Source organism: Cimex lectularius, unplaced genomic scaffold (genome assembly GCF_000648675.2).
Source record: "Cimex lectularius strain Harlan isolate CLEC.00 unplaced genomic scaffold, Clec_2.1 scaffold139, whole genome shotgun sequence".
In the NCBI taxonomy this organism is placed as follows: Eukaryota; Metazoa; Arthropoda; class Insecta; order Hemiptera; family Cimicidae; genus Cimex; species Cimex lectularius.
In genome coordinates this window covers 1068707-1096632 of record NW_019392832.1, presented here as the reverse complement: position 1 = coordinate 1096632, position 27926 = coordinate 1068707, and the positions used below count along the sequence as shown (strand labels likewise).

Sequence of the window (27926 nt, the reverse complement as noted above, 5' to 3'; positions counted from 1 at the left end):
CATCTTTATGATCATGACAGTCAGCTTTACATCTCTGAAACTATCTTTTCCCTCAAGTGACCCTCATTCTCTCAATCAATCGTCAAGAAATAAAGGCATTCTATAGACATTAAACCCTAACAAATCCCAGTCCTTATTAATTTAAAATATACCCATTAAATCAGATTGCCTTATATCAACAGCTCCCCTATCAATTTTTGTCCTAAAAATCTCGGCGTTATTTTTAACTCCCACCTTAAATGGCAAGACCGTGTGAGCTTTATTATTGAACAGGTCTACTCAAGCCTTATTCACTTTGATGCCTTAGCTTTTTTCACTCCACAGAAAATTAGAGTTTTCCTTACATTCCTATAGCTCTATTTTTTCACTTTCCTTAGAATCTCAATCAACCATCGCCTTCAAATTGCTTATCATTCCTGCATAAGATACTGTTATAAACATAAACCAAGAGATATATTTCTTCCTATATTAACGTCTTCAGCAATCTTAACATCCAATGCACTTATGAACTCAGAGTTTTAATATACACATTTAAAATTAAATTCAATAAAAGTCCTCAATATTTAACTACTTTTTTTACCAAATGCACTAATCATATCCCAAGCCTTCAACACTCCTCTAAAACTTTAGCTTTATCCTTTACTTATCCTTTAGAATTGCAGGGTCAAGACCAGTAAGTACGTTCTGCTTCCTTGTGCAGCTAATAAGCATATTAAAAAATTTAAAGGTGGTTGATACCAAAAATTTTTATTTGGTAGATGAATTTTTATTGCCATAAATTCACCTTGACTTGTGTGTTGTTTTCATATTTGTTATTTGTATTTGTATCCGAATTTTATGACTAATTTCAGTACTACACTACTGTAACCAATGGAAATAATAAATAAATAAAGGTAAGGAATAGACTGGACTTAAATTAGTAGATCTGGTAGTTCTAGAAAAGCAGACCTGGCTGCATTTAGAGATATTAAAAGAGAGATAGATAGATAGATAGAAAGTGAGAGAGAACATTCGAAGAGCACCAAGTGTGGAGAAAATTGTAGTTTTCTGTTATTTGAAAAAATTAATAAAAAAGTTTAATGTGGGTAGGCTATTTGGCTTTTAACAATAAAAAAATAAATACATATGTATTTCTGTTGAGTATAATTTTTGTATTTATCAATGTTAATTTCAGTCTCAAATAAAGTTATAATTATTTAAATCGGTAACAGCAATTTAACCTTCGAAAAAACTTTCTACTGATAAGAGGGAAGTGGGAAACCTCCTAATTTTTTATCAAATGCGTGAAGGTGCACCGTGGTGGCGTCCGGTTCCTGGTTTCTATTTTAATGACTTCAAATGACCAAATTATTGGGGACTTTGAGTTTTAATTTGATTAGGACCAGTTTAACCAGGGCGATGTCTTCTGGGCAGAGGGTAATATATATTAGAAGGGAGGCTAACTCGGAACAATTCCAGGTCAACTTCGACTTCGTCCACGACCAGCTCAACATCAAGAGGAGCTTCAACTTCAACCGGAACGTCTATGAGACCGTCGAGGCTTTCTTGGGCAGAGTGAAAGCCAATGTTGGTAAAATCTTCGAAAGGAAAACGAAGAAAAAGCTGAAAAAGGACGAATCGAGTAAATGAACAAATATGGATATTATTTGTTTTATACCTTATGGGACGTTACATCTTTGATCTTGTTCTTACAATTGTCATGCTAGACAAGGGTTCAGTTTTAGTCACGACTGATAACATCTTTGATATTCTTCAGAAAGTGATAGTACCAACTAGCATCATACACACCAACACAATTTATTCCTTGCATTACAACTAATAGTTGAAGATAATAGTCATAGTTATTACATCACACTGTCCAGTATTTTAAGTTAACAAAGATTCAATCTTCTCCACTGATCCATCTGTAGCGACAACATAATATGTCAGGATAAAAATCATTAAATTTTATACATCTTCATTTAACATATTAATTAATTTCATTCACAGACTTCTTGACCCATGGACACTCACTTTTGGAGCAAATGTGTCCAGCATTAGAGAAAGGTTGCTTTATGTATCCCTCCTAATTGAAGGGTGCAACTCTGGCTCTGTATAGAGAGCCTGTAGGAATGACGATATGAAAATTGTGTTTGAGAATGGACTCGAAAGCTTGATGCAGGGACTGAATGTTTTCATTTTCTTTCAAATTGGTCTTATCCAGAATTTTTGAATACAAAAGTAATAAAATATGCATAACAGAACCAGTAATTTTGAAAAACTCATCCCAGTAAAATCTGCATATAAAAACCTTTCTGATATAAACATGCAGTTAAAATCATGATATATGATGATGCTCAGGGGCCATTAACTCTCATATTCAAAACCTCACAGACTACTTATTGTAAATGTGTAGACTGTATTGTTAGCAAGTTAGTATTTCATAATGTGGTTAGTGAAGTCTTTGTTAATTTTTATAAATTCATTTTCGATTTATCCATCAGTAAAAATATTTTAATACTTGTTTGATTTAATTTTGTAGAAGTAGTGGAGGTTGGTGAACTAAGCATCCAGCTTTTCCATGGCCTGAATGAGGTAGAAAGGACAGAAAAATGTTTAGACGTTTTCTTTAGTGATAAATACAAGAATGGACTTCTGATGAAGTTTGTTGACAATGAGTATTCGGTGGCTGTCAACCATCCATGTGTGCTCCAGCTCACAATGCCGAAATTCGCCATGTCCGATTGCCCATTGTACCCAAAGTCTTTGAGAATATTCAGTGGCGACTTGGCCCATTCGGAGATGAGTTGGCAGGCAAGTCGGGATAACGGTGAGATCCTTCAATGTGGATGTTCTTTCAAATGCAACTGAAATTATCTGTCAAAGGTAAAACGTGGAAAGTCGTCGGGGATTGTATTTTGCACTACCCCACTCAGAAAGATGTCGGGAGCTTTTTGAAATTTGTGTGCAAACCAGGAAATGAAGAGCGTTTCGGACCTGAAGTGGATGCGGAAATACCGAAGAAAGTCAGCTTGAGCCCCGTGTCCTATCGGGAAGGCTATTCAGATTTTGCGCCTGCTGACCAGTACAGAAAATTGATATAATTATTTTAAATATATATTTGTTTTAAGTGTCTTTTTTGCAGGTTCAGGGTGATGTCTTACAACTTACTAGCAGACTTGTATGCTGAAACAGAAGTTGCAATAAAACAGCTGTTTGCTCATTGTCCTCCTTTCGCTCTTTCCATTGACTACAGAAAGCCACTTTTATTAAGAGAAATTATGGGTATAAATTACAAAATAACCTTTATTGTTTTATCAAAATAAAAAGTTTTATTAAAGTAGTCATAAAAACAATATCAAACAAAATAAAGTTTTTTTTTTTACAATTCATTCTTTTCAATCTTTTGTTAAGAAAAATTGATTTTGAAGGGAAAAGTTCATTGAATTATTATTCCCTATTGAATGTACAACAGAAACAATTTTATGCCCTTAAATGAACATCTGTGATAATGCATGTAATATTAAATTATACAAAATCATGAAATAATTAAAACAATCTTTCTTAGGGTACAAAGCAGATATAATCTGCCTCCAGGAGGTCGATGTGAAAATTTTCGAGTATGACCTCAGTTTTTTACTAGGCTGTGTCGATTTCGCAGGGGAGATGGCGAAGAAAAATGGCACCGTATCTGAGGGCGTTGCTACATTTTTCAATAAGACGAAATTTCGGTAAGGCCAAATTGTCATGGCATGTCTTCTCTCTTTCTGTCCTAGTGCAGGGGAAATAAATCAAGGCCGTGCAAGACCAAGAAAAAAAACTTTTCAGGTCTTTTTTTTTCTATAGTTAATTTTGATTTTTAGCCTTGTTCAACAATGCAAATATGTGTTTGGTGAAGAGGTCGATAAGGATAAAATGTTTGCAGATATTTGGGATCAGATCAAGCTTAATGAGAAGCTTGTTGAGAAGATAAAAGACCTAGGAACTGTATTACAGGTATTACCAATTTTCTTTTATAAAATATATAATATATACTCAAAGACAAAAAAAAACCAAAAAAAAAAAAACCAGACACTTGTATTTTTTTTTTTCAAACTATCTATTTTATCATTATATTAATTACAGCATACTTATTGAATGTAAAACAAAATTAAAAGAGATCAGAAATTTATGAATTTTAATAAAAATTATTTAATGATGATGGTTCTAAAGAAAATTTACTGAAACACTGGAAAATCATTTAGTGTTAGATTTAGATAAAATTTAACTAACAAATTATTAACTAGTGCTCTTAATAACGCTGGCCTTGCAGAGTGTCTTAAGTCTTCTAAGCATCTAGTAATTAAGTGATCAGATTTTGTCTTGTGAAAGAAAGAATTTCATTTGCCAACAAGAGCGGTTTGAAGCTTGTTGTTCAACGCTTGTTGGAGGTGGCGAACAAAGTCTAACCCACCGCCTTATTGTGTCCCATAAATGTTCTATGGGATTCATGCCAGGAGAACCACCCATTAATTCATTGTGGTATTGCCTACACACTCCAAGTGACTACTACATGCGATCAAACATTATCAAGCAAAGCACAGGTTTCAGAAAAACTACTTCACTGTACCTTAGTGCAGTCAATGATCCACTAATTATCTCAACTTACAACTTTTTCAAATTTCCGTCTTTTTGGCATAATTTCAAATTTTGTATAATCATATTCAATTCTCGGCAACACATGAAGTGGCCATAGGGAGCTGTTGGTGAAGTGTAGGAACTTCAGTAATTAATCCAAATGTTTTTCAGTTGATCCTATTTAACCAAACTAATGATTTAAATTGATTTAAAATTACACTAATTTTTTTTTACATTGGTTTGTCTGTAAGATAAAAGTAAACTTTTAATTATTATTATTTTAGATTTTGGTTTTGGAATCAGTGCAGAACCCATCGAATTATCTCGTTCTGGGCAATACGCATTTATATTTTCATCCGACCGCTGACCATATTAGACTCTTACAAGCAGCCATGGCGCTCCGATGGATGAACAGCACCATTAGCCAGTTTGAGGTGTCTACTTTTTGTTTTATTTTATTATATTTTTTTTACAATAGTTATTATTGGATTTTTATTTAAAGGAAAAAGGTAAAAATATATCAATGATATTCTGCGGGGATTTCAACAGCACACCTGAATCAGGGGTATACGAATTCATGACTGCCAATGTGATACCTCCTGATTACAAGGAATGGAGTTCTGGTAACTTGAAAGATTTAAAAAAACTTCTTTCTTTAACATTTTTTCTTATGTTAAGTTGAAGAGGAAAAAATAACAGGGCTGGAATTGAAGCACAATTTCCAAATAAAAAGTGCTTATGAAGTGACAGAAAAATTCCCGCTTACAAATTACACACCATTATTTTCTGGCTGTTTGGATTATATCTACTTCACTAGCAAGTCGCTCGATGTGGTCGAGGTTTGTGTGTGGGTTTAAATGTACAAAACAAATCAATAATATACATTTTTTTTCTATAGAAACTCAAGCTACCTGACGAACAGTTTCTCAAGGAACAGGTGGGCTTGCCAAATCCAAACTTTCCATCGGACCACCTCGCAATCTGTTCAACTTTCAAATTTATTTGAATTGTAGTCATCGTGAATTGTTAACGTGTAAATAAATTTAATACGGAATTCAGTTTTAACATTCTTGTTTTACCCTTTCATTAAGGATGTGAAAAATCAGGATTGCCCTGGTGTAAGCATGGGAAGAATGGTCCAGGCATATTTTATGAGTGCCCTGATAAATCCTGATTTTAAATAAGGGATTAAAAAAAAATAACTTTATTTATTTACTTCCGGAAAATGCTAGAAAACTATGTGACAATACCGATTTTAATTTCACTTTAAGCATTTGGCCTTCTAAATAGGATGCAAACAAAAATGTAATGAGTTGCCAGTATGCCTAACTTTTTTCATTTTTGTAGTAGAATCGTATGATCAACGCTTTCAAAAGGAGGGAAAATTCAAAAGGTGGGGTTGAGATGGGAAGTTAGTGTCCGAGTGGATTGAAGTCACAATAGCTCAAGTGGTAGAGGATTGGCGTATCTAGCCGAAGGTCGTGGGTTCGAATCCCGCTTATGACACTGACTTTTTTATCTCAATTAAAAACCTTAATTAATTGAAAACTATCAAAAGCTTTTGAAAAGTCAGTTTAAATACAAACAAGTTGTAGTCCTTTAGAAAAAGATTGTAATATATAATTTTGAAATATAAGTATGATTGTTAATGTAGATACAAATCAACATGAAAACCATGTTAATTTGTAATAATAACGGTTTTAAATATTGGGTTTAAGAAATTTAGTTTGATACTTTTAAAAACTTTGCCTACAGCAGGTTGTATACAAATTGGTCTATGATTACAAATATTATTATTATTACCACTTGTAAAAACCGGAACTATGTAACTACTTTCAAGGACATAAGGAAAAATTTCTGTAGATAGGGATTTATTAAGGGAAACTAAAATAGGAGCAATAGCAAGTTTGCAATATTTTAATATTTTATCGTGTATCCTATCCGTTGACACATATTGGCATGTTCTAACCTTAATCAGGTGAGGATGACCCTTTATGCATGAGTCAAGTTCCCCGAAGGCCACCTATTGACAGTGCTCTTTAAATGTCTAAAGATCTGAGAAAACATCATTATTTGCGAAATTTAATTTAAATATGAGTTAAGCTTCTTCTTAGATAAAAATGATCTTTTGAAGCTAATCAAATATTTTTAAATTTCTTATTGTTAAAGTTTTAAAATATATTAGGAAAAGAACTCATAACTTATTAAGACTAGTCAATTTAATTCAAACAAAATAAAAAAGGTTTTGCTTCGTCTGCCCTCAGATTTATGATATAAACAGACAGTATTATTCCGTGGTCAAGAAATATCGATGCTTCGTACTTTACTGCAGTGAATTGAAGTGTGTATGTATATTATTGAGTGGTAGTGTGGTAGTGGTCGCCGGTTGGTGAAGAGAAGTGGCATGAAGTGTGGAGGGGTTGAGGTCTGAGGACGCCGGTTGCCAAGGAGAGGGGGCGACGCCATGGATTCCCCACTCTTCATGCTCGAGTATGCAGTGAGCCGGCAGTCGTTTTCCAACATCATCCGGGGTGTGACGATGGAAGTTTCGCGAGTGGAAGAAGTGCCGTGTGTTTAATTCCAGTGGATCATCAGTCATCATGTTGCGGGCGGTCGTCTTGGTGACGGCGGCCGCTTTCGTCGCCGGCGCCCAGTACCGCGGTTCATCGAGGTCCGTCGAGAAGGACAGTCTGAGGCACCACGGCAAGTGCGAGCCCATCACTATACCGGTCTGCCAGAACATCCAATACAACGAGACGATAATGCCTAACTTGATGAACCAGGCTAAGCAGGAAGAAGCGGCGTACGAATTGGTCCAGTACTCCCCTTTGATAAAGATCAAGTGTAACTTGGACCTTCAGTTTTTCCTGTGTTCCGTGTACGTGCCGGTCTGTACGATTTTGGAGAAGCCGATCCCACCGTGCAGATCGCTCTGTTTGTCGGCGCGACAGGGCTGCGAGCAGGTGATGAACGTTTTCGGGTTTCCGTGGCCGGATAATTTAGAATGTAGCAAGTTTCCAGAGCCGCCGGATATCTGCGTCGGGGACAACAACCGGACGAGCTCAACCAGCGGGAAAGCGAAGCCGACCGGACCCCAGCAGGGCTACCCGAGGCACGAGGAACCCGCCGGCCTGCCCGAAGGGGCCATGGATTACGGTTTCATCTGCCCGTCTCAGTTCAAAGTCCCCAAGGGGATGGATTACCAGCTCAAAGTGGGCGACCGCGTCGCCAAAGACTGCGGGGCCCCCTGCGACGGCATGTTCTTCTCTCCGGAGCAGAGGAAGTTCGCGAGGATTTGGGTTGGCGTGTGGAGCGTCCTCTGCTCCGCTTCCTGCCTCTTTACCGTCCTCACTTTCACCATCGACACAGACCGTTTCCGCTACCCGGAAAGGCCGATTATCTTCCTCAGCCTTTGTTACATGATGGTCGCTTCGGCCTACATCGTCGGCTTCGGTTCCGGCGATTCCGTCGCGTGCAGGAAACCGTTCACATCGCCTGTCGAACTGCCTAAACTCCAGATGGTCTCGACTATAACGCAAGGGACCAAGCATGAACCGTGCACCATACTCTTCATGGTCCTTTATTTCTTCGGCATGGCTTCTTCCATCTGGTGGGTCATTTTGACGCTCACATGGTTTCTGGCAGCCGGATTGAAATGGGGACACGAAGCTATTGAAGCCAACTCGCAGTATTTCCACCTCGCAGCCTGGGCCGTTCCTGCAATCAAAACTATAACAATACTCGCCATGGGAAAAGTAGAAGGTACGCTTGTTTTATTCTTACTAGTTTTCTTTCCAATTTATTCCTACATTTAGTATTATCACGGAAAAAATAAGCCATATATATATTTAGTAGTCATAATTGACGGTATTAATTATTTTAATTAATTACACTTTTTATCTAAGTTCTTGGTTGAGATGGAAAAACTGGATGTGTAGCTAGCCTTCCGGTGGTGGGTTGGAATCCCGCTCGTGACATCTCTTTATCATCTCATCTTAGACCTTAGATAAAAAAGTATAATTAATTGGAAAAAAATAAGTTTGAACCTATATTTAGAACACAAATGTTGAAATATAAACAAAATGTGAAAATATTACTCTTGCACTTGTGCTCCAGTTAAAGTTTTCCGAAAGAAAAATCTACCCATTCCTTGTAAAAAGATATTTTACCTGGTTTGATGAAGTGCAGGTAAGATCTTAAGCTACCCCTCTCAGAAAAGACCGGCTTAGCCGGAGAACCAGTTATCTCGGCTATCCCAAGATTACTCACACTTTAACACCAAAGTCATATTTTTTTTGTCGTAAATGTCCATGGGGTAGAACAGAGGACCTTAATATATAAATCACAATAACATAAATCTCAAAACTATAAACCAGCAGGAAAACAAGTCCTAACGCAATTTTCTATTTATTTAATTGGTTAGTCATTGTAGTCAATAGCTTGATATTTTCTTAAATTGTGAGATTTTTCGTCTGTGGGGCAATGAACTCGATAAAATACAAATTTTTCTATTGTTAACCGAGTCGTGTGATATATTTTCTCGGAAAAAAATTATACTATGCCGTAGAGTACAGCCTTCAATGATAAATAATAAAGCCAGATCAGGGAATTAAATAGACTCCTGAGGAAGGCGTCAAATAGAGCAAAAAGTTCAACATCAGAAAACAATTTTTTTTTACCTTCATGGCTTCATCCCTGATCTCGTAGCTTTATTATTTATATTAAGTCGTAAATATAAAAGATCATTTTATTTAGTCGATTCCACGTCTTTTTTTATTTTCCTAAAAAGATTTTTTTTTAAATTAGGGGTAATCCAAGACTCATATGGTTTTTTTAAGGATTAGTTTATTTCACATTTTTTCTTCTCGTTTCGGGCTATTTTTTTTTCTGCCCATCATCAGAAACCCTAACAAGAAGTACAGTCAAATTTACTAATGCTATAATATGCACTAATTTGACCTTATTGGCTTCCTGATGATGCACAGAGAAAAAGCAGCCCGAAACGTAGGAAAAAAGTGTAATAAACTAACCTTTAAAAAAACCTCGTGTCTCTTGGATTACCCCCAATTTAAAGAAACTCTTTTTAGGAAGGTAAAAAACGATCATTAAAAATTTTTTTGTAAGGGCAATTGAAGTTAGTTCGGTCGTTTCTATTCATTTTTTCCTGGCACACGTGTTTAGTCTTCTCTCCATCTTCATTGGGTTTTTGGCTTTTTTTAAAGTAAATTAAAAAGCTATGAAATACGTCTTTCTGACCAAAATTATCGGAAACGACCAAACTACTTTCTCAGATTTGTTTACAAGAAAGGTTTTTATGATCCTTTTTATTATACGACTTATTATAATTACAAGTTATTTTATTTCTTCGGGAAAATGTTTGACAATACTCAGTTAAAAACCAATAATTTGGTTTTTTATCGTGTTCGTTATCTTCTTTTCCCTGGAAAGAACATTTTATGAAATAAACGCAGAAACGTGGTCGATCAGTTGGAATGAAAACATTTCAAACTCTCGCTGAACCGGCATTGGGTCCGTCTAAACTCGCGGGTTTGTTGCTATCTCTGTTTTGAAGTTCGAAATTTACTTGTTAGGATTAAAATCGTTTTGTTTACATAATTCTTGAAAAAGTGTAGGCGAAATGGAATCCCATCCAGATAAGGTAATTTCACGTTTGTGTTTCTATTTACAATTATGTGACATAGAAATCGTAGTAGAAAAATTTTCAATTTGGAATAAATTTTCACGGGCCCACTTTTTTTCTCCATTTGCTTAAGTTTATCCCATTTTGGAGGGAAAAGGTTTAAATTAATATAAATTATTATTAAAACTTACATAAAAAGAATTCGTTAATTGAAAGAAATAATTTGGTCAATTAGACCACTAAATATAATGGATTTAATAAATTATTAGGGTCGTCAAAACTTTTTTAAAAATTATTGAAATAATCTTCAGTGGTGAGTCTACGAGGATAGGCAGACCAAAATGATCGGAAATTTTAGGTTGACCTACAGACCCTATGAAAAAATCTAAAAATTATCCGTTAATGTCCATATTGGCAGCATAAACGTTCGCAAAAAGATCGTTCAAGTGGATTTAACAAAATAGAAATATTCATTGTATGTCTTTTACTAAAGATAAATCTTTCGGATTCTGTAATCGAACGTTTTTGTACTTCTAAAGAGGGTACATACTCCAAGAAGAGAAGCCGTTTCTCATAAAAATGATTTAGGCCGGCCTCGAGCGACGAACGAGCCATAAAATGGGCCGTTAAGCCAAAACGGTGAGGCAATCTTTCCTGATGATTTAAAAACACATTTGAAGAACGACGTCCGTGTAAATGTAAAAACTGTCAAAAATTACATTTGAAGCTCCTAATCTCTTAACACCGCAAATACTTTTTAGAATATGTTACTCTCATTCATATAAAAAAGAATGGCTAAGCTGAAAGTAATGAAAACAACAATAAGCTGGATAAGTAGAAGAAAAAAATCATTGTCATGTTTTTCTAATTGATAACATGATCGCATGAGTAATTCCTAACTAACAGGAGTGTTAACGTCCAACTACCCGTTTTGGGTGTCGCGGACGAGAGGTCAAACCACACTACATCTCTACATTTTTACGCTTTTGATTACTCTAATCCATTAAACCTTGGGCACCGCCGGGATTCGAACCCAGAACCGCTAGCCGTGGCAAATACGAGTCGGACGCTCTAACGACTGGCCACCGCAGCCCCCACTTTTGCTTATTAGTCTTATGGCAATTTTCAACAGCTTTTTAACTGTCATATGAAGACATCTACGGAAAATGATTTTGTGTGGTAGTTTTTGCAGCGTCATCAAAACGTGTGGTGTTTGAAGTCATCTTGCGCTGGACTATTCAGTAACGCCGGCCAATTTTCCCCTGATTTGCGTTTATTTGACGTAGAGGTTCCGGTATTCTACGGAAATGTCGGTTATTTTTTCTTTCAAAAAGCTGTTTATATAGCAGGCTTATTTTTCAATTCAATAAATGCGCCGTTGAGTGATTTTGTTTTTTATAAATGATGGATGAATTCCTGATGAACTGTCCTATCTGTAACAATCTTAAATATATGGTAATGGAAACGAAGTACTCCGATCCTGCGTAAATCTTCTTTATCTCTTGAATTTTTATTCAAATTCTGTATTGGAGCCATAGGATAACAATATAGCTTTTTTTGCCTTTCAGAGATTTTTTTCAAGCGTAATCTGTAAAATTCGTAGGCTACACGCCTATTCAAATTATGTTAAATTCAAATTACGTTAAATTCAAGTTACAAATTCAAACAAATTTTCACAAATCAAATTACATTAAAATTACAATTTACTCACAAATTCAAATCTATGAGCCAAACTATTATTCCTATTATTCGCCACAATTTTATAAAAAGTAATTATTCAGAAATCGTGAGATGCGATCTGGTGGGATGTAGGTTTCAGAAAAACATTTTCTTTATCGTGCCAACGTTTCGATCTTTATTGAGATCATCTTCAGGGCCTGGGATTTACAAACATCGTTTACAATTAACAAATACCAGACCGCATCTCACGATTTCTGAATAACTACTTACAAATGTTCCTCATTCATAGTACTATATTTTTTTAATGTGCAATATCTATTTAATATNGTTTAAATTTAACAAATACATTTAGGATGTGAAAAATATTTTTTTGTATCTTATAAATCCACCTTTCCCTGAAGATGATCTCAACAAAGATCGAAACGTTGACACGATAAAGAAAAGGTTTTTGAACAACCACATCACACCAGACCGCATCTCACTATTTCTGAATAATTATCGACTAACGGTCACTAATCACCACACATTTATAAAAAGTAAACACCTATTTTCCTGCCGAAATCCACCAGTGAAGCAGAAATAATAGGAAAGAGTTAAAACAGCCAGAGCAACTGTTTACATATAAGTACCATTATATTTTAAAAAATCGTAAACAAACAGGCTTTTAATGCTAATTGGATAAAGCATATGGTGATGGTGCTGAGCATAGAATTCTTGTCATCCCATCCATACTGATCAAACCGATAAATAGAAAAAAATCGTTTTACGACTCAGAATTTTTATTAGAATATAAATCATTTCTTGGCAACATGACATGTCGTAAAAGTGGGATGGGCGGATATGAATGGGTATTCATTATTTTGATGAGTTTTAGACTAATAAAAAATAAACTCCAAGTGGAATGGCGTTTTTCGTAATTTGTGACAAAATTTTATGTATCGTTTTCCTATAAATTTCATTACGGGCCGTTTGACCATTATTGGACCTCCAGTTTTCGCTTTTTCTCAATGGCTTCAAAAATTTTCAATCTTGTCAAGTTTTATCCGTTTTCCTCAGTATATCAGACCTGTAGGGAAGGTAATCTCCAATATCTTGGCAGCGATGGACGACCCTTCGGGCAGTTGTTCTGGAAATGTTAAGCACCCTGGCCACAAACGCTTGACTTCTCCCATCTTCCAAAAAAGCTAGCTAGCCGAATCTACATCTCTTAAAACCATCACTCAAACAAATTTGAATCTTAAAAGTCGTACAATTTAAAAAACTCAAGCCACAGGAAAGTTAGAAAGAAGCTTTGAAGAACAACCAACAAAGAAGTGATTGACTATTAAAGATTTATTTACAAATATTCTAAACACAAGTGAGAGATTTTATTTATTTGTAATAATTTAAAAGGGACCAACTATTGCTGTAAGATGTAGGATTGTCTATGATGTCATTAAAAATATTAAGGGTGGCCACTTTTTTGACTCTCAGTGTAATATTACGTGTTTACGTTAATGAAGATAACGTAAATAACAAGGGATTCAGACAAACGCATCTATTTATATTTCATTGGCATTTTTAAATTAAACTAATTCCAAACTCGATGAATTATGATGTTCTTTGGAAATAAGATAAAAATATTTATGTTATAAGCTCATATATGATGGTATTCTTAATGGGATACTCGATTCTTTTGGTATCTATTTATAAAAAAAAAGGCCCGTTCAAATGAAAAATATTTATGTTATAAGCTCATATATGATTGTATTCTTAATGGGATACTCGATTCTTTTGGTATCTATTTATAAAAAAAAGGCCCGTTCAAATGAAAAATGCTGCGGATTTATATAGTCGATTTACGCTTGCGGTAAAAGCAATTCGTGTGGGTGAATCCATTAGTGGAATTCCATTTTTATTATCTCGTTAAACCGTTCGTTCGCAGCATTTCCTTCGAGGGCCTGTTGCTTCGTTTGTCGCAAGACCTGCCAACAGGGATCCTCGAGGGGGTCCTTTTATAGAAATGAATTTTATCTGACTCATTTGGACGGTGACCTTTCTCTTAAGGGACTTTTTTCTTCTTTTAGCAGTATGGTTGAGAAATATTGTCGCCTGGCTTTAAAAGGAGTGATGTGTGAGTTTAGGTGAGTCCGCTTTCTAAACCAATCCCGAATGGTGTTTAACGAAATAATAATAAAATTTGCGAGGGAATTTCGGTGGATGTGGCCTTTTGTCACTTCCTGGTGAACAACGCAACTTCGGAACCTGCAATGTTTTATATTTTCTTATTTCCTTTATATTCTTATATATAAAATATATACTCTTTATATATAAAAGTGAACATTTGATAAGTGGTGTTTTGATATTCGGTGGTCAAAGATGTACATCGTTGGCCTATTGATTCCTTGGACTTTTCTCGCCAGAACAGGAATTTTTCAAAAGGCTAAACCGCAAAACACGCACTTTGTGTAATTGGATCGATTAACTTATTCTCAGTTTTTAATATCGACCTGATTTACAGATGGGACATAAACTATCAATTGCAATATACATTTTACGCAAAATAAAAATCTGGATTATTTCTAATTCTATTATCTCAGAAAAGTGTTACAAACAGCGAAACTGGCCGGACAAGAGATATGCAGTTAAAAGGCAAAGCAGACCAAACAAATCCAAGGTTCACGTCGTTTCTGTTAGCCTTTTATATTGCTAAAAAATTGAACAGATGCACACAAAATCCTGTCTTTCTCAAATACAACACCAGACGGTCAGGTAACGTGCAGTAATTATATGATTTAAATGTCTCGATTTTTCACGTCACTTGGTGATAAAGCATAAATCTTGATAGAAAGAGGCTAATAAAATAGTAAAAACAGCGGAACCAGCCAGGCCACGAGATAGTTTCTTCCGTTCAAAAAACTGCTGATTAATGATACCATCCAATGCTTGGTTTAGGTAGTTCATGATATCTTTTCACAGTTGTTTTTCTAAACAAATACTTAATTTTGCAAATAATTGAAGAAAATGTCGCATCTTAAAAAAATAATATGCAGAACGAGCTGATCTGGGATCGGGTTTAAAATCAATCAACCGTGCTGTGCTGTTTTGACGATATTGGCTTTATTAAGTATTCAATTTGTTCTTAATTTTTCTCCTGTGTGAAATTGTTTTCATATATGTGAAAGGTATAGCTTGTCGTTTTAACCGGATATTCCTGTCAGGATTTTGCTCAATCGGTTACGGCAAGTGCACACGTCTTGTGTAAATATTTCCTACATGTGCCGCTTTTTATGGAACGCCGGACATCTAGGACCTTGGCATGAAATTGCAAATCTTTAATTTAATTTATGCAATCGGCTCGATAATTCTCGATTGAACAAAGAAGGGGATTGATCGTAAGGAGAGCTCGTTTGATTACTTCCGCATCATATAACATTACTATTTATGGAGATTATGACCTACTTCGCATCAAAGCAGAATTTGTAAGCTTGTACTACATGTACGACCAATTTACTCTCAATTCGACAAATTGACTGATATGTAGATATCGTTTTTTATTTATTATTTATTGTGTATAGGTAGATACGCATGGACAAGTCAACAAATATAAAAGGTACAGAGGAAAAAATAAGTGAAATCCATCATGGATTATTTAACAGTTAAAATCTTCAGTTAAAAATTCTTGCAGGAAGTAGTATATTTTTTACAAGGTGTTTCACTTTTAAAAAACTGAGATCTTTCCTAAACCTTCCTACCTTACCGATTCTTCAGAGTACACCAAGGTTCGGCCTACTCTGACTATTTTCCTCTGGGAGAAGTACTTCAGGGCACTGTACTTAGACCGATCCTTCAACTCCTCTACATTACAAATAGCCCAACTTCACCATCCTTGCATTCTTTGCCGTCGACAGCTGTACTGAGCTCCAGACACATGTCTGCAAATAGCCGACGAACACAGCAAAACACCTGCGTAGAAGCTTAATGGAAGCGAGTGTACCCATGTATCATTCACCCTTTGAAGCAATAGCCCTCGTACAATATTCCTCAATAATATCCCATCCCAAAAACAGACTGCGTGCTACCTTGGGTTCCAGTTCGACTAAGATTAATCTGGAACCAACATACACGTCCAAAACGACAGGAATTAAACAAACGTTTGACTGTTCTACAGATTTCTGTTAGATGTTTCACAAAAACCGACTGACAATCTACAAGACTAGAACTGTGGGGCACTGCTACACCTTCCAACATTCAAAGAATACGGTCTTTCCAATCTCAACCTTAGAACCATGTCAGTGTTCCTTATTACATCTCCAATATTACACTTTACAGTGTCATCAAAAACCCCCAAAACATCTCTCGTTTCCACAATAGACGCTTCTTTCACCCCAGTCAAGTTTATAAATAATTTGTAATAGTGTTAGTAGGTTGGTGGTTTTGTTACGTTTTCGTTTGCGTTTCGACGGTTTCTTACTGAAGATGTCGAGAAACCGAAAAGAGGGAAACCAGGAAGAACAGACGTAGGAAAGTCGATCAGCTCAATAATTTGCAATGGTAATGGTTGATAATGATGATAGATACTAAGAAGTGGGCGTTTACGATCCCAGGCAGCAACCAGCTAGCTTATTAGCTCTGGCTTATTGTAGCTTCCTAGTTCCCTAGATCAGTGCAATCTACTCGTCCCTTATTCTGTTCTATCCATTCTATTCCTTCTTCTCTATAAGATCATTGACTGTCGCTGCTGCAATTGCATTTTCTGGGTTTTCTTTGTATCCAAGTTTATGTCTCCATTAAGAGGTTGCTTGCTTTTGAAGATGATATGTTAGCTGCTTCTTTCTTCTCATCTATAGATGGGATCATCATTGAATATACCCATGTTGTGTAAATGTTTTCTCAGGTAGAGACTGGTAAATAATTATATCACTCCTACGAGTGTCGATCCCTCTCTAATTGCAGCAGTGAGTTTGCCAGTCTTGATGAGGGTTGTAAATGTTAATGGAAGTAGGATCTTTCGACAAAACATGCTCCTTCCGATTCGTTAGATTATTATGATGACATTTGGCTCATTGTATTAGCACTGCCATATGCTTCTATTAGGATTATTCTGAAAGGTTTGCGAAAAGACAATTCAACAGAGTCAACGAGGGTAAGTAGGCGTAGGAAAATTAAATTGCGGACTGATGTTCAAGCTCCTTTTTTAATAATTGTAACATCTCTGGCTAAAATGAAAATAGTCGAATTATTGGATTCATATTACTGTTCATATAATAATTTTGCAATTACTTAGAATCATATTGAGTCATTAAAAGAGACATTGCTAGAGGGAAAGTGACAGCCTGAGTGCACAGAAATTATTTCGATCTCTTTGTGGAACCGTTGAATCAATTATAACGGGTGGAGAAATGTAACGACGTGTTTCGGCCTACGTGCAATCATCTTCGGTGAACGCGTTCCGGTTCACGGGTCATCGTAATTTTTTTAATTGCCACTTCAACGGCCTAGAATCGGCAAAACGGCTGTCGAGGAACTTCGTTTCGGCGGAAGCTGCAACCCTCGTCTGTGGTTTTGAGCCATGGGAGGAAACCGGAGCCAACCCGCAATCAATCTCTTCTCGTAGCGATATAAATCAAGACCGTAAACAAGGTCTTTGAGCGGTGTATTTTCATGTTGATAAAGGGGTTCTGAAGAACGGGCATTATATCGGGCTTTAGGGAAATTTACTGGCTGTTCCGTTCCCGATTGGAGAAAGGGAAAGGGCTTCATTTAATCCCGTAGTGCTGCAATCTTCTCGATTTGATGTTTATTCGGTGTAGGCCGAAATGGGAACAGACGAGCGATTTTCATCGTAAGTAGAGGGCTCACATGCCATAGAGCTGGTGATTGTCGGAAATTAACCAGCCTAGGAACGGTCAAACCCAATTATGGTACACGATAACATGAAAATGATTGTGAATATACATAAAACAGCGTCCTTCTTCGGAGCATAGGTCTGAAAATATGTGTCAGAAAAACTTTTAGAGAGTCTCAGTTTTCTTTGTACAGTGACATGCCCAAATATTTGGCTTGGTCTCCGTGATCTCCCAACCGGTCAACTCAGGTGATGGTTCAATGAAAATATATTATTGTCTTATGACGAACAGGAAGAGAGTCTCCTTTACTGAATCGCGCTAACTTTTCTGTGTTGCGACATTATTTAAGCCGTTAACTTCAGATACTGCGAGTTTTCGTCCTGTGGTCTGCGAGTGAGGTCTTGGTCGTTTTAGCTGCGTTTCACACGTCATCTTCAGTGCTTAGTGTGTCAGGTGGTGAAAAGCCGGAGCACTTCTGACAACCAAACGAGGATGGAGAGAACAAATTGATCGGAAACGTCAAACTACCGTACATTACCAGATATAGTAGTCCTATCCATCTATCCTTTCTTGGTCTGTACTTGTCTTTTTATGAACTTCTTTTAATTTTTCTCCTGTGTTTAAGAAACTACTAAAAAGCAAAATTCTAATTTTCTCTTCTCACACATTCCACATCCTTTTCGTGACACTCACAAGGAAAACTGATATAACTGAAGGATAACTGTACGAAAAGCCATATTTTAGTCAATATTCTTGGATTCAGCCTGATAAACAAGCTGTATGGTTCCCATCAAGAAATGGGTATGCAAAAAATGAATGATGAGGTTTTACAGTACCTCCCCCTAGCTTGAAATTTATGACTCCTTGGGATCTGCTAAGAGGATAATTGAACGCTGAATGTAAAAAACGATTCTGAGTAGATTGGAATTCACTCCCCTAAGCAAACAATCGTGATATTTTATTAGGAGCTATCAAACCACAAAATACCGTTTGGATCTCCTTTATCTCATGGATTAGTCATAGACGCACGTTGTACTCTAGAAGAAACTGTTACGGCTTGCGGTTTATTTTCCCTGGCAAACATCGCGGTTCTGTTGTATATGCGCATAGCTCGAACGTCGTGCAATAATTTCTGGACAAGTCCTTTAATAAAGTTGTTCCAGAAAGGCAGCCTTGAGATTTTAATCCTTTTTCGTTTTGAAAAAAAAAATTATGTTAAACAAGGCGAAGAAGTTATCTGTATAATCTAATGGGCGAAGCCATGCGAGTACAAGTCGTAAATGGATACGCCTTTTAAAATAGGCTAAATGCCTACACTCAGAACTTCAAAAAATGTCAACAATACTATATAAAACATTTGCTTTAAAGATATTTTCCTGAAAAATTCTTATGGTAAATAATATTAAATTTAATAAAATTGCTTACAATTTAGTTTACGCTTGAATTCTCCAGAAAAAACTATCTATTTTTCATTTGTTTTTGTTTTTTAAATACATTTTTATAGTATTGTTGTACGAAATTAACTCTTTCAAAAAGCTATAACATTTCTATAAACTTCCTTCTTACAATTACCAAATTTTACATATTTAAGAAAATATAGAAAATACTTATTTTTGTAGATAACTTTTTTGTATTTCGTAAAGACTTTTATTTATATCTTATGTAAAGATATCCCCAGTCAAAAAATTTCTGGACGCAATAGAACAGAATTAAAAAAATGAAAATTTTAAAAATATATGTTGTTTCCCCTACAGAATATTATAGAAAATTATTATGGCATATAGAAAAATATTGATTTTTTCAAAAATAATTTTACACATAAACTTAGATTTGCTTTTTAGAAGGAAGTTTATAGAAGAGTTACAGCTTTTTGAAAGAGTTAATTTCGTACAACAATACTATACAAATGTATAAAAAAACTTAAATGAAAAATGCATAGTTTTTTCTGGAGAATTCAATTTATGAAAGCAAATAGAGCATAACAGATAAAATGTAAGACAAAATATTACGTCGCTGTTTTGACTTTCTGATGTAATAATCCTTTTAAATCAAACGGCTTGAAGTTCGTAAAAAGAAATATGTACGCAATTCTAATAATAATATTCTACACTTACAGAATGTTGTTATAGCTTTTTTATATGCATAGGTACGCTGTCATATATTTTATTACCTTATGCAATTACAGCCATTTATCAGTTATTAAAACGCCTAGGTTTTTTTCCCTTTCATCTGGATCAATAATTTTTATGTTTTAGAAAGTCGAATAAAAAGATATCGGGCCACGTCGATATAATAAAAATAGCATTTGTGATAATGATTATCACAAATTGCCAGAAATATTCACTTATAGCCAATTTTAGAAATGCAAATTCCAACAAAAAAGTCTCTATTAATTGATTGGTCGGTCTGTTAGGAAGTTTAGCGAGGCTAGGCGAACGTAAGTTGAGAATGTTTGTTTTTGCAGATTTATAGTTATATTTAAACAATTTTCGAATCTGCCTCGTGACTGTCTTATTTTATCCCAACTAAAAACCTTAATTAATTGAAAGATATTAATTGGTCAAGCGGACCACGAAAACTAGTGTAATTATTATTAATATCTAAATAATAATAAGCTGCAGGGGGAGTCGGTGGCCGCAACGGTTTAGGCGTTGACACGGCGCTCATCACTTAGAGTAAAGGTCCCGGGTTCGAATCTAGGGCCCTGCATTCGAACCCTACATACTTACAAATGGGCTTTTTTTCAAAAACACCGGCACCCTGAGGGTTTATATGACCTCTGCTGTTGCGAACCCTCGTAAAAAAAATAAAAATAAGCTGCATAGCGTGTGTAGTACAAAATCTTCACTAGGCCGCGTATGGTGGATGGACAAAGGATCATGAATAAATGAACGGAATATTAAAAAAACGTAAATTGTATGCTTGGGCGCAAAACATTCTGAAAGAATTAATATATGAAAAACCATCCCAGGTGCATATAGACACCTTGTAAAACATATTGGAAACTTTATGAGGTCAATTTTTGTTTGTTAAAGCAGATTGAAAAATTGGGATATTTGTTTTGTTGTATTGTGAGAATGACTTTAAATATTAAGTTGTGGTAGAGTTGAATAAACCAAAAATCATATATATATATATATATATATATATATCGTTACGTGACTTACTGACAGTCAACACACAGACCAAACCACTGGATCTAAAGTGCTTAAATTTTGACATTGCCGTATAATGGATAACCTCAAAGAAAGTTTTTTTCCCCCATCCCTAAGGGAATCATATGGACAATTTTTTACCATGCAGCTTCATGTAATTGAAGGTCACAGAGACCGCTATTACGCCCCAACAGCTAATGAAGTTGCGTTAGTGGTGGCCGGTCAAGTATTTGAGAAAAGGGACAATATAGACAATATCTATTAGAAAGCCATACTAGCACTCTGCATCGCATTAGAAAGGTACATTGAAACAGAGTCCCGCGTGGACGATGTCGCGGGTAAAAGCTAGTTGAATAATAAGAAGTTTATTTAGAAATCGTGAGATGCGGTCTGGTGTGATGTAGGTTTCAGAAAAACATTTTCTTTATCGTGCCAACGTTTCTTTATTGAGATCATCTTCAGGGCTCAAAGAGTCACTCTCGACACGACATGCAAGAATGGCACAATTACACAGAAGACAACACGTTGAACCCTGAAGATGATCTCAATAAAGATCGAAACGTTGGCACTATAAAGAAAATGTTTTTCTGAAACCTACATCACACCAGACCGCATCTCACGATTTCTAAATATCGATTAACGGTCACTAATCACCACACAATAATCAGAAGGTAGTATACAATTCAGAAAGAAGAAAAATCTGAAAAAGTGCAAGTTTCGTGGGACTTCTTGGAGATGTTCGATTATTTGAGAGCGTTGTGCAAGTAGAGAGATCAAAATTGTTTATTGACTTAACCAACGTGTACTTATAAATGAGGCCGGAGTGTTGGACACCGCAATTACCATATCAGATGTTGAGTTTAGCAAGAAGGAATGCGTCTAAACGATGGTGTCGGTGGAAATCATTGCCGGACGGTCGTCCTTGGGGTTCCTGCCAGCCCCGGGCGTAGCAATGCCCCCTCATTGAGCCGTGTGGAACCCATTGTATTGAAATCCGAGCTTTTTTCCCTGCCGGTGGAAGTAGGCCGACCCGTCGTATATTCTCCGGGACAAAGACGGCGTCTTAATATACAGCCCAGTAAAACTTTTTGCCCGGGCCTTTTACGAGCAGTATGCATTTTTCAACGAGGCCTCGTTGTACGTTGGATTTGTACTTTTTGCCGTGCCTTTTCTATTTTGAATGTTAGTCCTTGAGTGCCTTGGGATACGAGGGAGGATACAAGTTTTTAGAGTTGCTATCTGATAAACGTATCAGTTTTATGTCATCGGTGTCTATTTACATCTATTTTGTTGTTTCCAATTTGACATGCTGCTTTGATTTGTTTGAATTTTTCGGCAATCGCCATCCGAAATACCCAGCTCTGAAGATGGCGGTAGGCAGTGCGATGTCTATCGGATGGCGAAAAGCCGAAACACGTCTGACACACGTTGGTACACGACCAAACTTCTTCACCACGCCCACTAAGAGTAGAATCTTACAATATAATATATAGGTACATAGATAACCATTAGGCCATGCGCTTCATAAAAGATATAAAATTTTATTTAGTGTTAGAAACGAAGTAATACAGTATGCCTCTTGATAAATATCAGCAATGATTGAAAATAAACTACATGCATCTCGCTACCAAAATATTTTGTTCTTAAGCCAAGTATCGCGACCATTTAGTTAGAGAAAATTATGTATAAGTTATATAGTAGGAAAGCCTATTTCACATGGCGTATTTGTTGGTTATTGGTACGTCTGGCGCAGAGTTACACACGTCTTCAGAGTACAAACCCTTTCCTCAATTTTCACTCTAAATAAACCGTCAACAATAAATTTCAACTGAAGGCGTTTCGTAGACAACAGATTTTAAATGACCTTAGAAGAAAAAAATGGAATGAAAAATCGTGGACTAAATAAAATAAAGTAAACTAAAAGTAAACTCAATTTTAGTTGTTCTTTTCAACAATTAAATTTTTTGTTTTTCCTTGCAAATTCATCCAAAGGTAAATAAATAATTTAAATTCGACTTCAATTTCAATTACTGTTGTGAACGAACGTGTAATGATGATGGTCTACGTTAAAATTAGTAGCCTACAAAACTCCATCGATGTTAGTTGACATCGACGATCTTAAGGAGCATCTTTTATCCACATCCATGATTTTTCCATTCTTCACAAAATAGGTTACTCAGGTTTCCTGAAATGGTGTTTATTGTAACTGGTCGACGTGAAAGAGTGAGTAAAGTAAAACTTTCATTTCGGTAATTGCTATAAAAATTACGATATCGAACTCAGACTAATGCCAAAAATTCTTAAAAATTATTATTCGGAGATAGTGAGATGCGGTCTGGTGTGGCGTAGGTTTTAGAAAGACATTTTTTTTTATCGTACCAACGTTTCGATCTTTATTGAGATCATCTTCAGAGCTCAAAGTGTTTGTTTTCTGCGTAATTGTGTCACTCTTGTGTGTCCTGTTGAGAGTACCCACTTTCACGATTTCCGAATAATCATTGACTAACGGTCACTAAACACCACACATTTTTAAAAATGTTCTAGTTTTAAAATCAGAAATAACAAATTGGGTTTCTCATTTAAAAAAGTTACGCAGAGTATATTTTATGTCGTAAAACATTGAACCAAAAAGTTATTTCAAGAACCAATGAAACAAATAAAAATTAGACATCACAATGGAAATTAAAAAAATAAAATAATCGGATCAAAATTAAGGAAGTTGGCGGGGACATCTTCCGTGGGACATCCAGTATATTTCTCCAATCTTATCAAATATCTATATTTCATTATAAAAAATATATCCACTTAATTAAATAGATATAAATAACATATTTAATTATGACTTAATGCCATGACTTGTTATTTTCCCCTTCATTTAAACTCTTTTAATATTATTGAAATCAGTATAATTTGTTAAATTAAAAACTAGCTTTCAGGCTGCCTCGTTCACACTACATCGCAGTTGTGTTCCATTTTTTCTCATCGGGGCATTCAATTAGCACATTTAATGAACTTTCATGTGTTCAATATGTGCATTTCATATCCTATTTCCTCTTGAACTTTTGAAGGTAAAATCTGCATCCCTTTTAAATGTTTAAATATCCTAGTTGGATAATGAATCATGAAAGAAAATCTATATTTAGAGTGACGATAATGATAATGACATGCGCTGTACAACAATGCAATTTGTTGCATGTACTGCATGCTAGAACGGTTCAATACTGCCCGGTATAGGGGTGCCTGTCCTCTACAAGTTTTAACACTTCAATGAAAATTCCAGTTAAAATATATAATGGAATGACTGCAAATAACTCAATTCTGTTGTAAGTATTGACAAACTAGATAATTGCAAGAACAGGGGCCATTGCGTAGTCCTTTTTACTGCAGAAACTTGCTTTATTTTATGAAAAACCTATTTACTACCCAGCAATTATCTTAATCAAAGCAACTTTCTACAGCAATCTATAAAAAAAAATAACTAGGTGACTTTAATTGTACTTTAATTAGATTCTCATTTTCAAAAACATCCGTTTTATTAAAAACAGCTCCCTGCATTGGAAGATATTCGTTTGTATGGCGTTTCGGCCGGTAGCAAATTGTTCATAGCCATCCAGCCTGTCTGCCTCGCGGACGAGACCTCCCATGGGCCGATTTCACCGAAGAGTTTCCATTTCGCTTTTGTCCCACGGCCGATTTTGAAGCGGGACCCAGTGAAAAACCGAGGGCTCAAACTAGTTTGCCTGTTCATCGGAACGAGGCCGCGGCAGACTGGCGAAAACGACCAAATGGGCAGGTTCTTGAGGATGGGTTATGCCCTGTGAGACAAACCATTTATCCAACGTGTGGTGTTTAGTGACCGTTAGTTAATGATTATTTGTTTATCGTAAAACGTTGGCACGTTAAAGAAAATGTTTTTCAAACCATTCAACAATGCGGTGAGATGGTGCAATGTAATTGCATTCTTAAATTTATTTTCTTCAAATAAATTCTTTGACTGGGCTTTCAATTTGAATTTTATTTTGGGGAAAGTGTAGTGACTTATAAGTAGAGACGAGATTTTTATGCAGTTGCTTATTTTGTTTGCCACCAACATATGACCGAGGAAATGATCTATCCGAATCATGTATCTAGGAAGCCGTAGGCTAAATTTTATAGATTATATTTTTGCATATTTGAAGAATATCGCATAAAATTGCATATTTCAACAATATCGCATATTTGAAGGATTTTTTTACGTAAAATTGCATATTTCAACAATATCGCATATTTGAAGGATTTTTTTACGTAAAATCGCATGTATCGCACAAAATATTTTAAAAATATATATATAAATAAACAATTTTTAGTAGCTGTAGTTTTAGCCCTATTTTTGAAAAACTGTAAAGTTAACTTTTTTAATTTAATTTTTTAAAATAAATATTATATATAATGATAAGCAACAAGTGTTAAATTTTTAATAAAAAGCAAATCAATGATCATAGTTTATGGGCCAATGCGTTCCAGACCTAGTTTTCCCATTTTTTATCTGGTTAGAAACTGACTTTGAGAAATTGATAGTATTTTTTAAATTTAATTATTATTTTTGTTAGTTTTTAAATGGAGTCGCATCGGGCACAATAGCCAAAGCTCAGTACATAATTTTTGATGAAATTTTGGGGTAAGGATGTGGGTCAAAAATTCCAGGTGTTTCTGTGAGAATCGAACCCACGACTGCGGGGTTTTTATTTTTATAAAATATATAATATTTATATAAATATAATAATATAAATATAGTCTACGAGCCGATAGCTGTCACTATATTTTACATGTGGTTGGGTCGTTTCCGATCATTTTCGGCCTACCCTGGCTGTTTCGGTTTTTTCGTCATCTTTAGAGCTCGATCTGTATTATCGATCAAACCTGAGAGAATGGACAGACCAACTTGATTGGAAAACACCAAGCTATAAATTCATAACACTGCAGGGCCCAAGAGGAAATTGAACTGATATTTGCTCTAGGATGATGGCGAAAATGCTGATGCGAATGATAAAAAAGGACCAAAACGACAGGTCTATCACCAAAGGAACATAAGAAGAATTCAAAAAAACATTGACGGAGTTATTTTTGGATAGATGACAACTTGACGCTCCTTGTTGAGAACGAATGTGCCGTCCTTGGCGACTGAGAGAATGCTGGCAGCAACCAAATTAGTAATACTTGACAGCAAAAGGCATCCGACGATGTCTTCTTTTATGCTTTTTGAGGAATCTGCTTGAAAACACGCGATGACAAGGCCGGCATATGCCAATAACGAGCTATCAGGAATTTGGCCTTCTGCCTCGTTATGTCTTATTTATTCAAGCATGACGCCTGGGGGAAAAAAATCGGCGAAAACACGTTTGAGGCCGGTAGATGTGTTGAACTTGTAAAAAGAGGTAGTGAATATGACTATAGTAAAAAGATCAACAGTTGAAATCATCAATTTCAAAGCCACACTGCTTTAAACCGGTGAATACATATTCAAAAACCTTTAATTAATTTTTGTTTGTTTTGTATCGAGTAACATAAGGGTGTTATAATACTTTTGTGAATTAATGAACACTTATTAAATCGTTCAGTCCATATTTGGCACCATTGATAATATCTCTCGGTATTCTTTAGATATTTTAAAGGCTGACTATGAATAAAATTCACGATGAAAAATGACAAAAAGGAGGGAAAATTAAAAAAAAGTGGGGTTGAGATGGGAATTTAGTGTCCGAGTGGATCGGAGTCACGATAGCTCAAGTGGTAGAGTAGCGGCGTATCTAGCCGAAGGTCGTGGGTTCGAATCCCGCTCGTTACACTGACTTTTTTATCTAAAATAAAACCCTTAATTAATTGAAAAATATTTGTCAAGCGGACCACGAAAACTAGTGAATTTAAAATTCACGATGTTCAGCAATTGGTGAGGGATGTTTAAAATTTTAAATGTTTACTTATGTTTTGTTATTATATCATATTTTTCTAAATTGAACTTTTTCAATGTCGTTTAATTGTTATTTTTCAAAACCGTAGAGCTTAAAATTAAAAAAGTTAAGTAACTATTTTTGCCCTGAATATCAATAAATATCTCTTGGAATTTAAAGATGACCATGAATCTCAATGAATAGGTTTTATTTACTACATATATATAAATGTACACAATTAATAGAGGTTTCAAGTTTTCTATTGTGAAAACAAAGAATTTAGAGAAATTTGGGGAGAAAAATACCCTTAACCGAAAGGTTAAATTATAATAGGATATCCTTCATTTTCTTAGGTTTATAATATTTTATAATTGCGTGAGTTAATATTATCATTAACTATCTCATTTATGAGCTGATGAGGGTTGTTCTCACAATTCACAAATCTTCTGTCACCTAGTAAATGTCTATGGATAATGCTTGGCACGCTTAGGAGAGTGGTTAAAATCATCAATAGCAGTTCAGATGGAAATGCACCCATCATTCTCATAAATTTGTTTTCTGCAACTTGTGTCTTAATTAGTTTAACATGTATTTGACCAAATGGGACAGGCATAAGTTAACTTGGGCCTTATATAGAGAAGGGAGAATTTTTTTGTTTTTAACATTTAAGCCAGATTTGTTATTTAGTAAATGGAATAATTTATGAAGTACTCCAATGGTTTTGTCACAGACAAGGTTGATTTGTGGATGTACGTCAGCTTGGAGTCCCTAACTATTTTAAGGAGCATTTACATGGTATTTCGAAATTATCGACCTGTACATTATATGTCACCGCGGGCCGACTTTTAGTGAATAATTATGTTGCCAAGGTTGGGTTTGATTTTCCATTTGTTAAAATATTTAAAAAAAAACAGGATTGGTGATGATGTCGATTCTAAATGAGGACACAAAAAAAGCTGCGTCATCAGCGTATTGTAAACATGCAGTTCGTAACTTTACCTTTCTGACTCGATTATTTGAGATCGTGAGATACGTTCTGGTGTGACGTAGGTTTTAGAAAAACATTTTCTTCATCGTGCCAACGTTTCGATCTTTATTA

The 27926-nt window shown here is 35.5% G+C and overlaps 2 protein-coding genes across 2 annotated transcripts in view; both read left to right on the top strand.

The window, feature by feature from the left end:
* The first annotated feature begins 1253 nt into the window (after positions 1-1253).
* On the top strand, positions 1254-5654 carry LOC106672605 (2',5'-phosphodiesterase 12). The gene is made up of 10 exons (XM_014404153.2): positions 1254-1621; positions 2522-2809; positions 2866-3064; positions 3125-3264; positions 3548-3710; positions 3843-3975; positions 4881-5030; positions 5099-5219; positions 5275-5435; positions 5495-5654. Exons 1-10 carry the CDS (start codon positions 1339-1341, stop codon positions 5600-5602), a joined length of 1746 nt encoding a protein of 581 aa, XP_014259639.1. The 5' UTR covers positions 1254-1338; the 3' UTR covers positions 5603-5654.
* A 1428-nt stretch (positions 5655-7082) lies between these two features.
* The window catches only part of LOC106672598 (frizzled-2), a 146207-nt gene continuing 125363 nt past the window's right edge, over positions 7083-27926 (top strand). The window contains exon 1 of the mRNA XM_014404145.2: positions 7083-8358. Coding sequence (XP_014259631.1) covers positions 7197-8358 — 1162 coding nt within the window. The 5' untranslated portion in view covers positions 7083-7196. The remainder of the gene's footprint in view (positions 8359-27926) is intronic.

Bases quoted from the DNA above. Each gene is read 5' to 3' on its own strand.
- LOC106672605 (XM_014404153.2), top strand. From the start codon at position 1,339: ATGACCAAATTATTGGGGACTTTGAGTTTTAATTTGATTAGGACCAGT. The intron at 2,810-2,865 runs GTGAGATCCTTC...TATCTGTCAAAG, and splicing joins GCAGGCAAGTCGGGATAACG to GTAAAACGTGGAAAGTCGTC. The intron at 5,436-5,494 runs GTTTGTGTGTGG...TTTTTTCTATAG, and splicing joins AGTCGCTCGATGTGGTCGAG to AAACTCAAGCTACCTGACGA.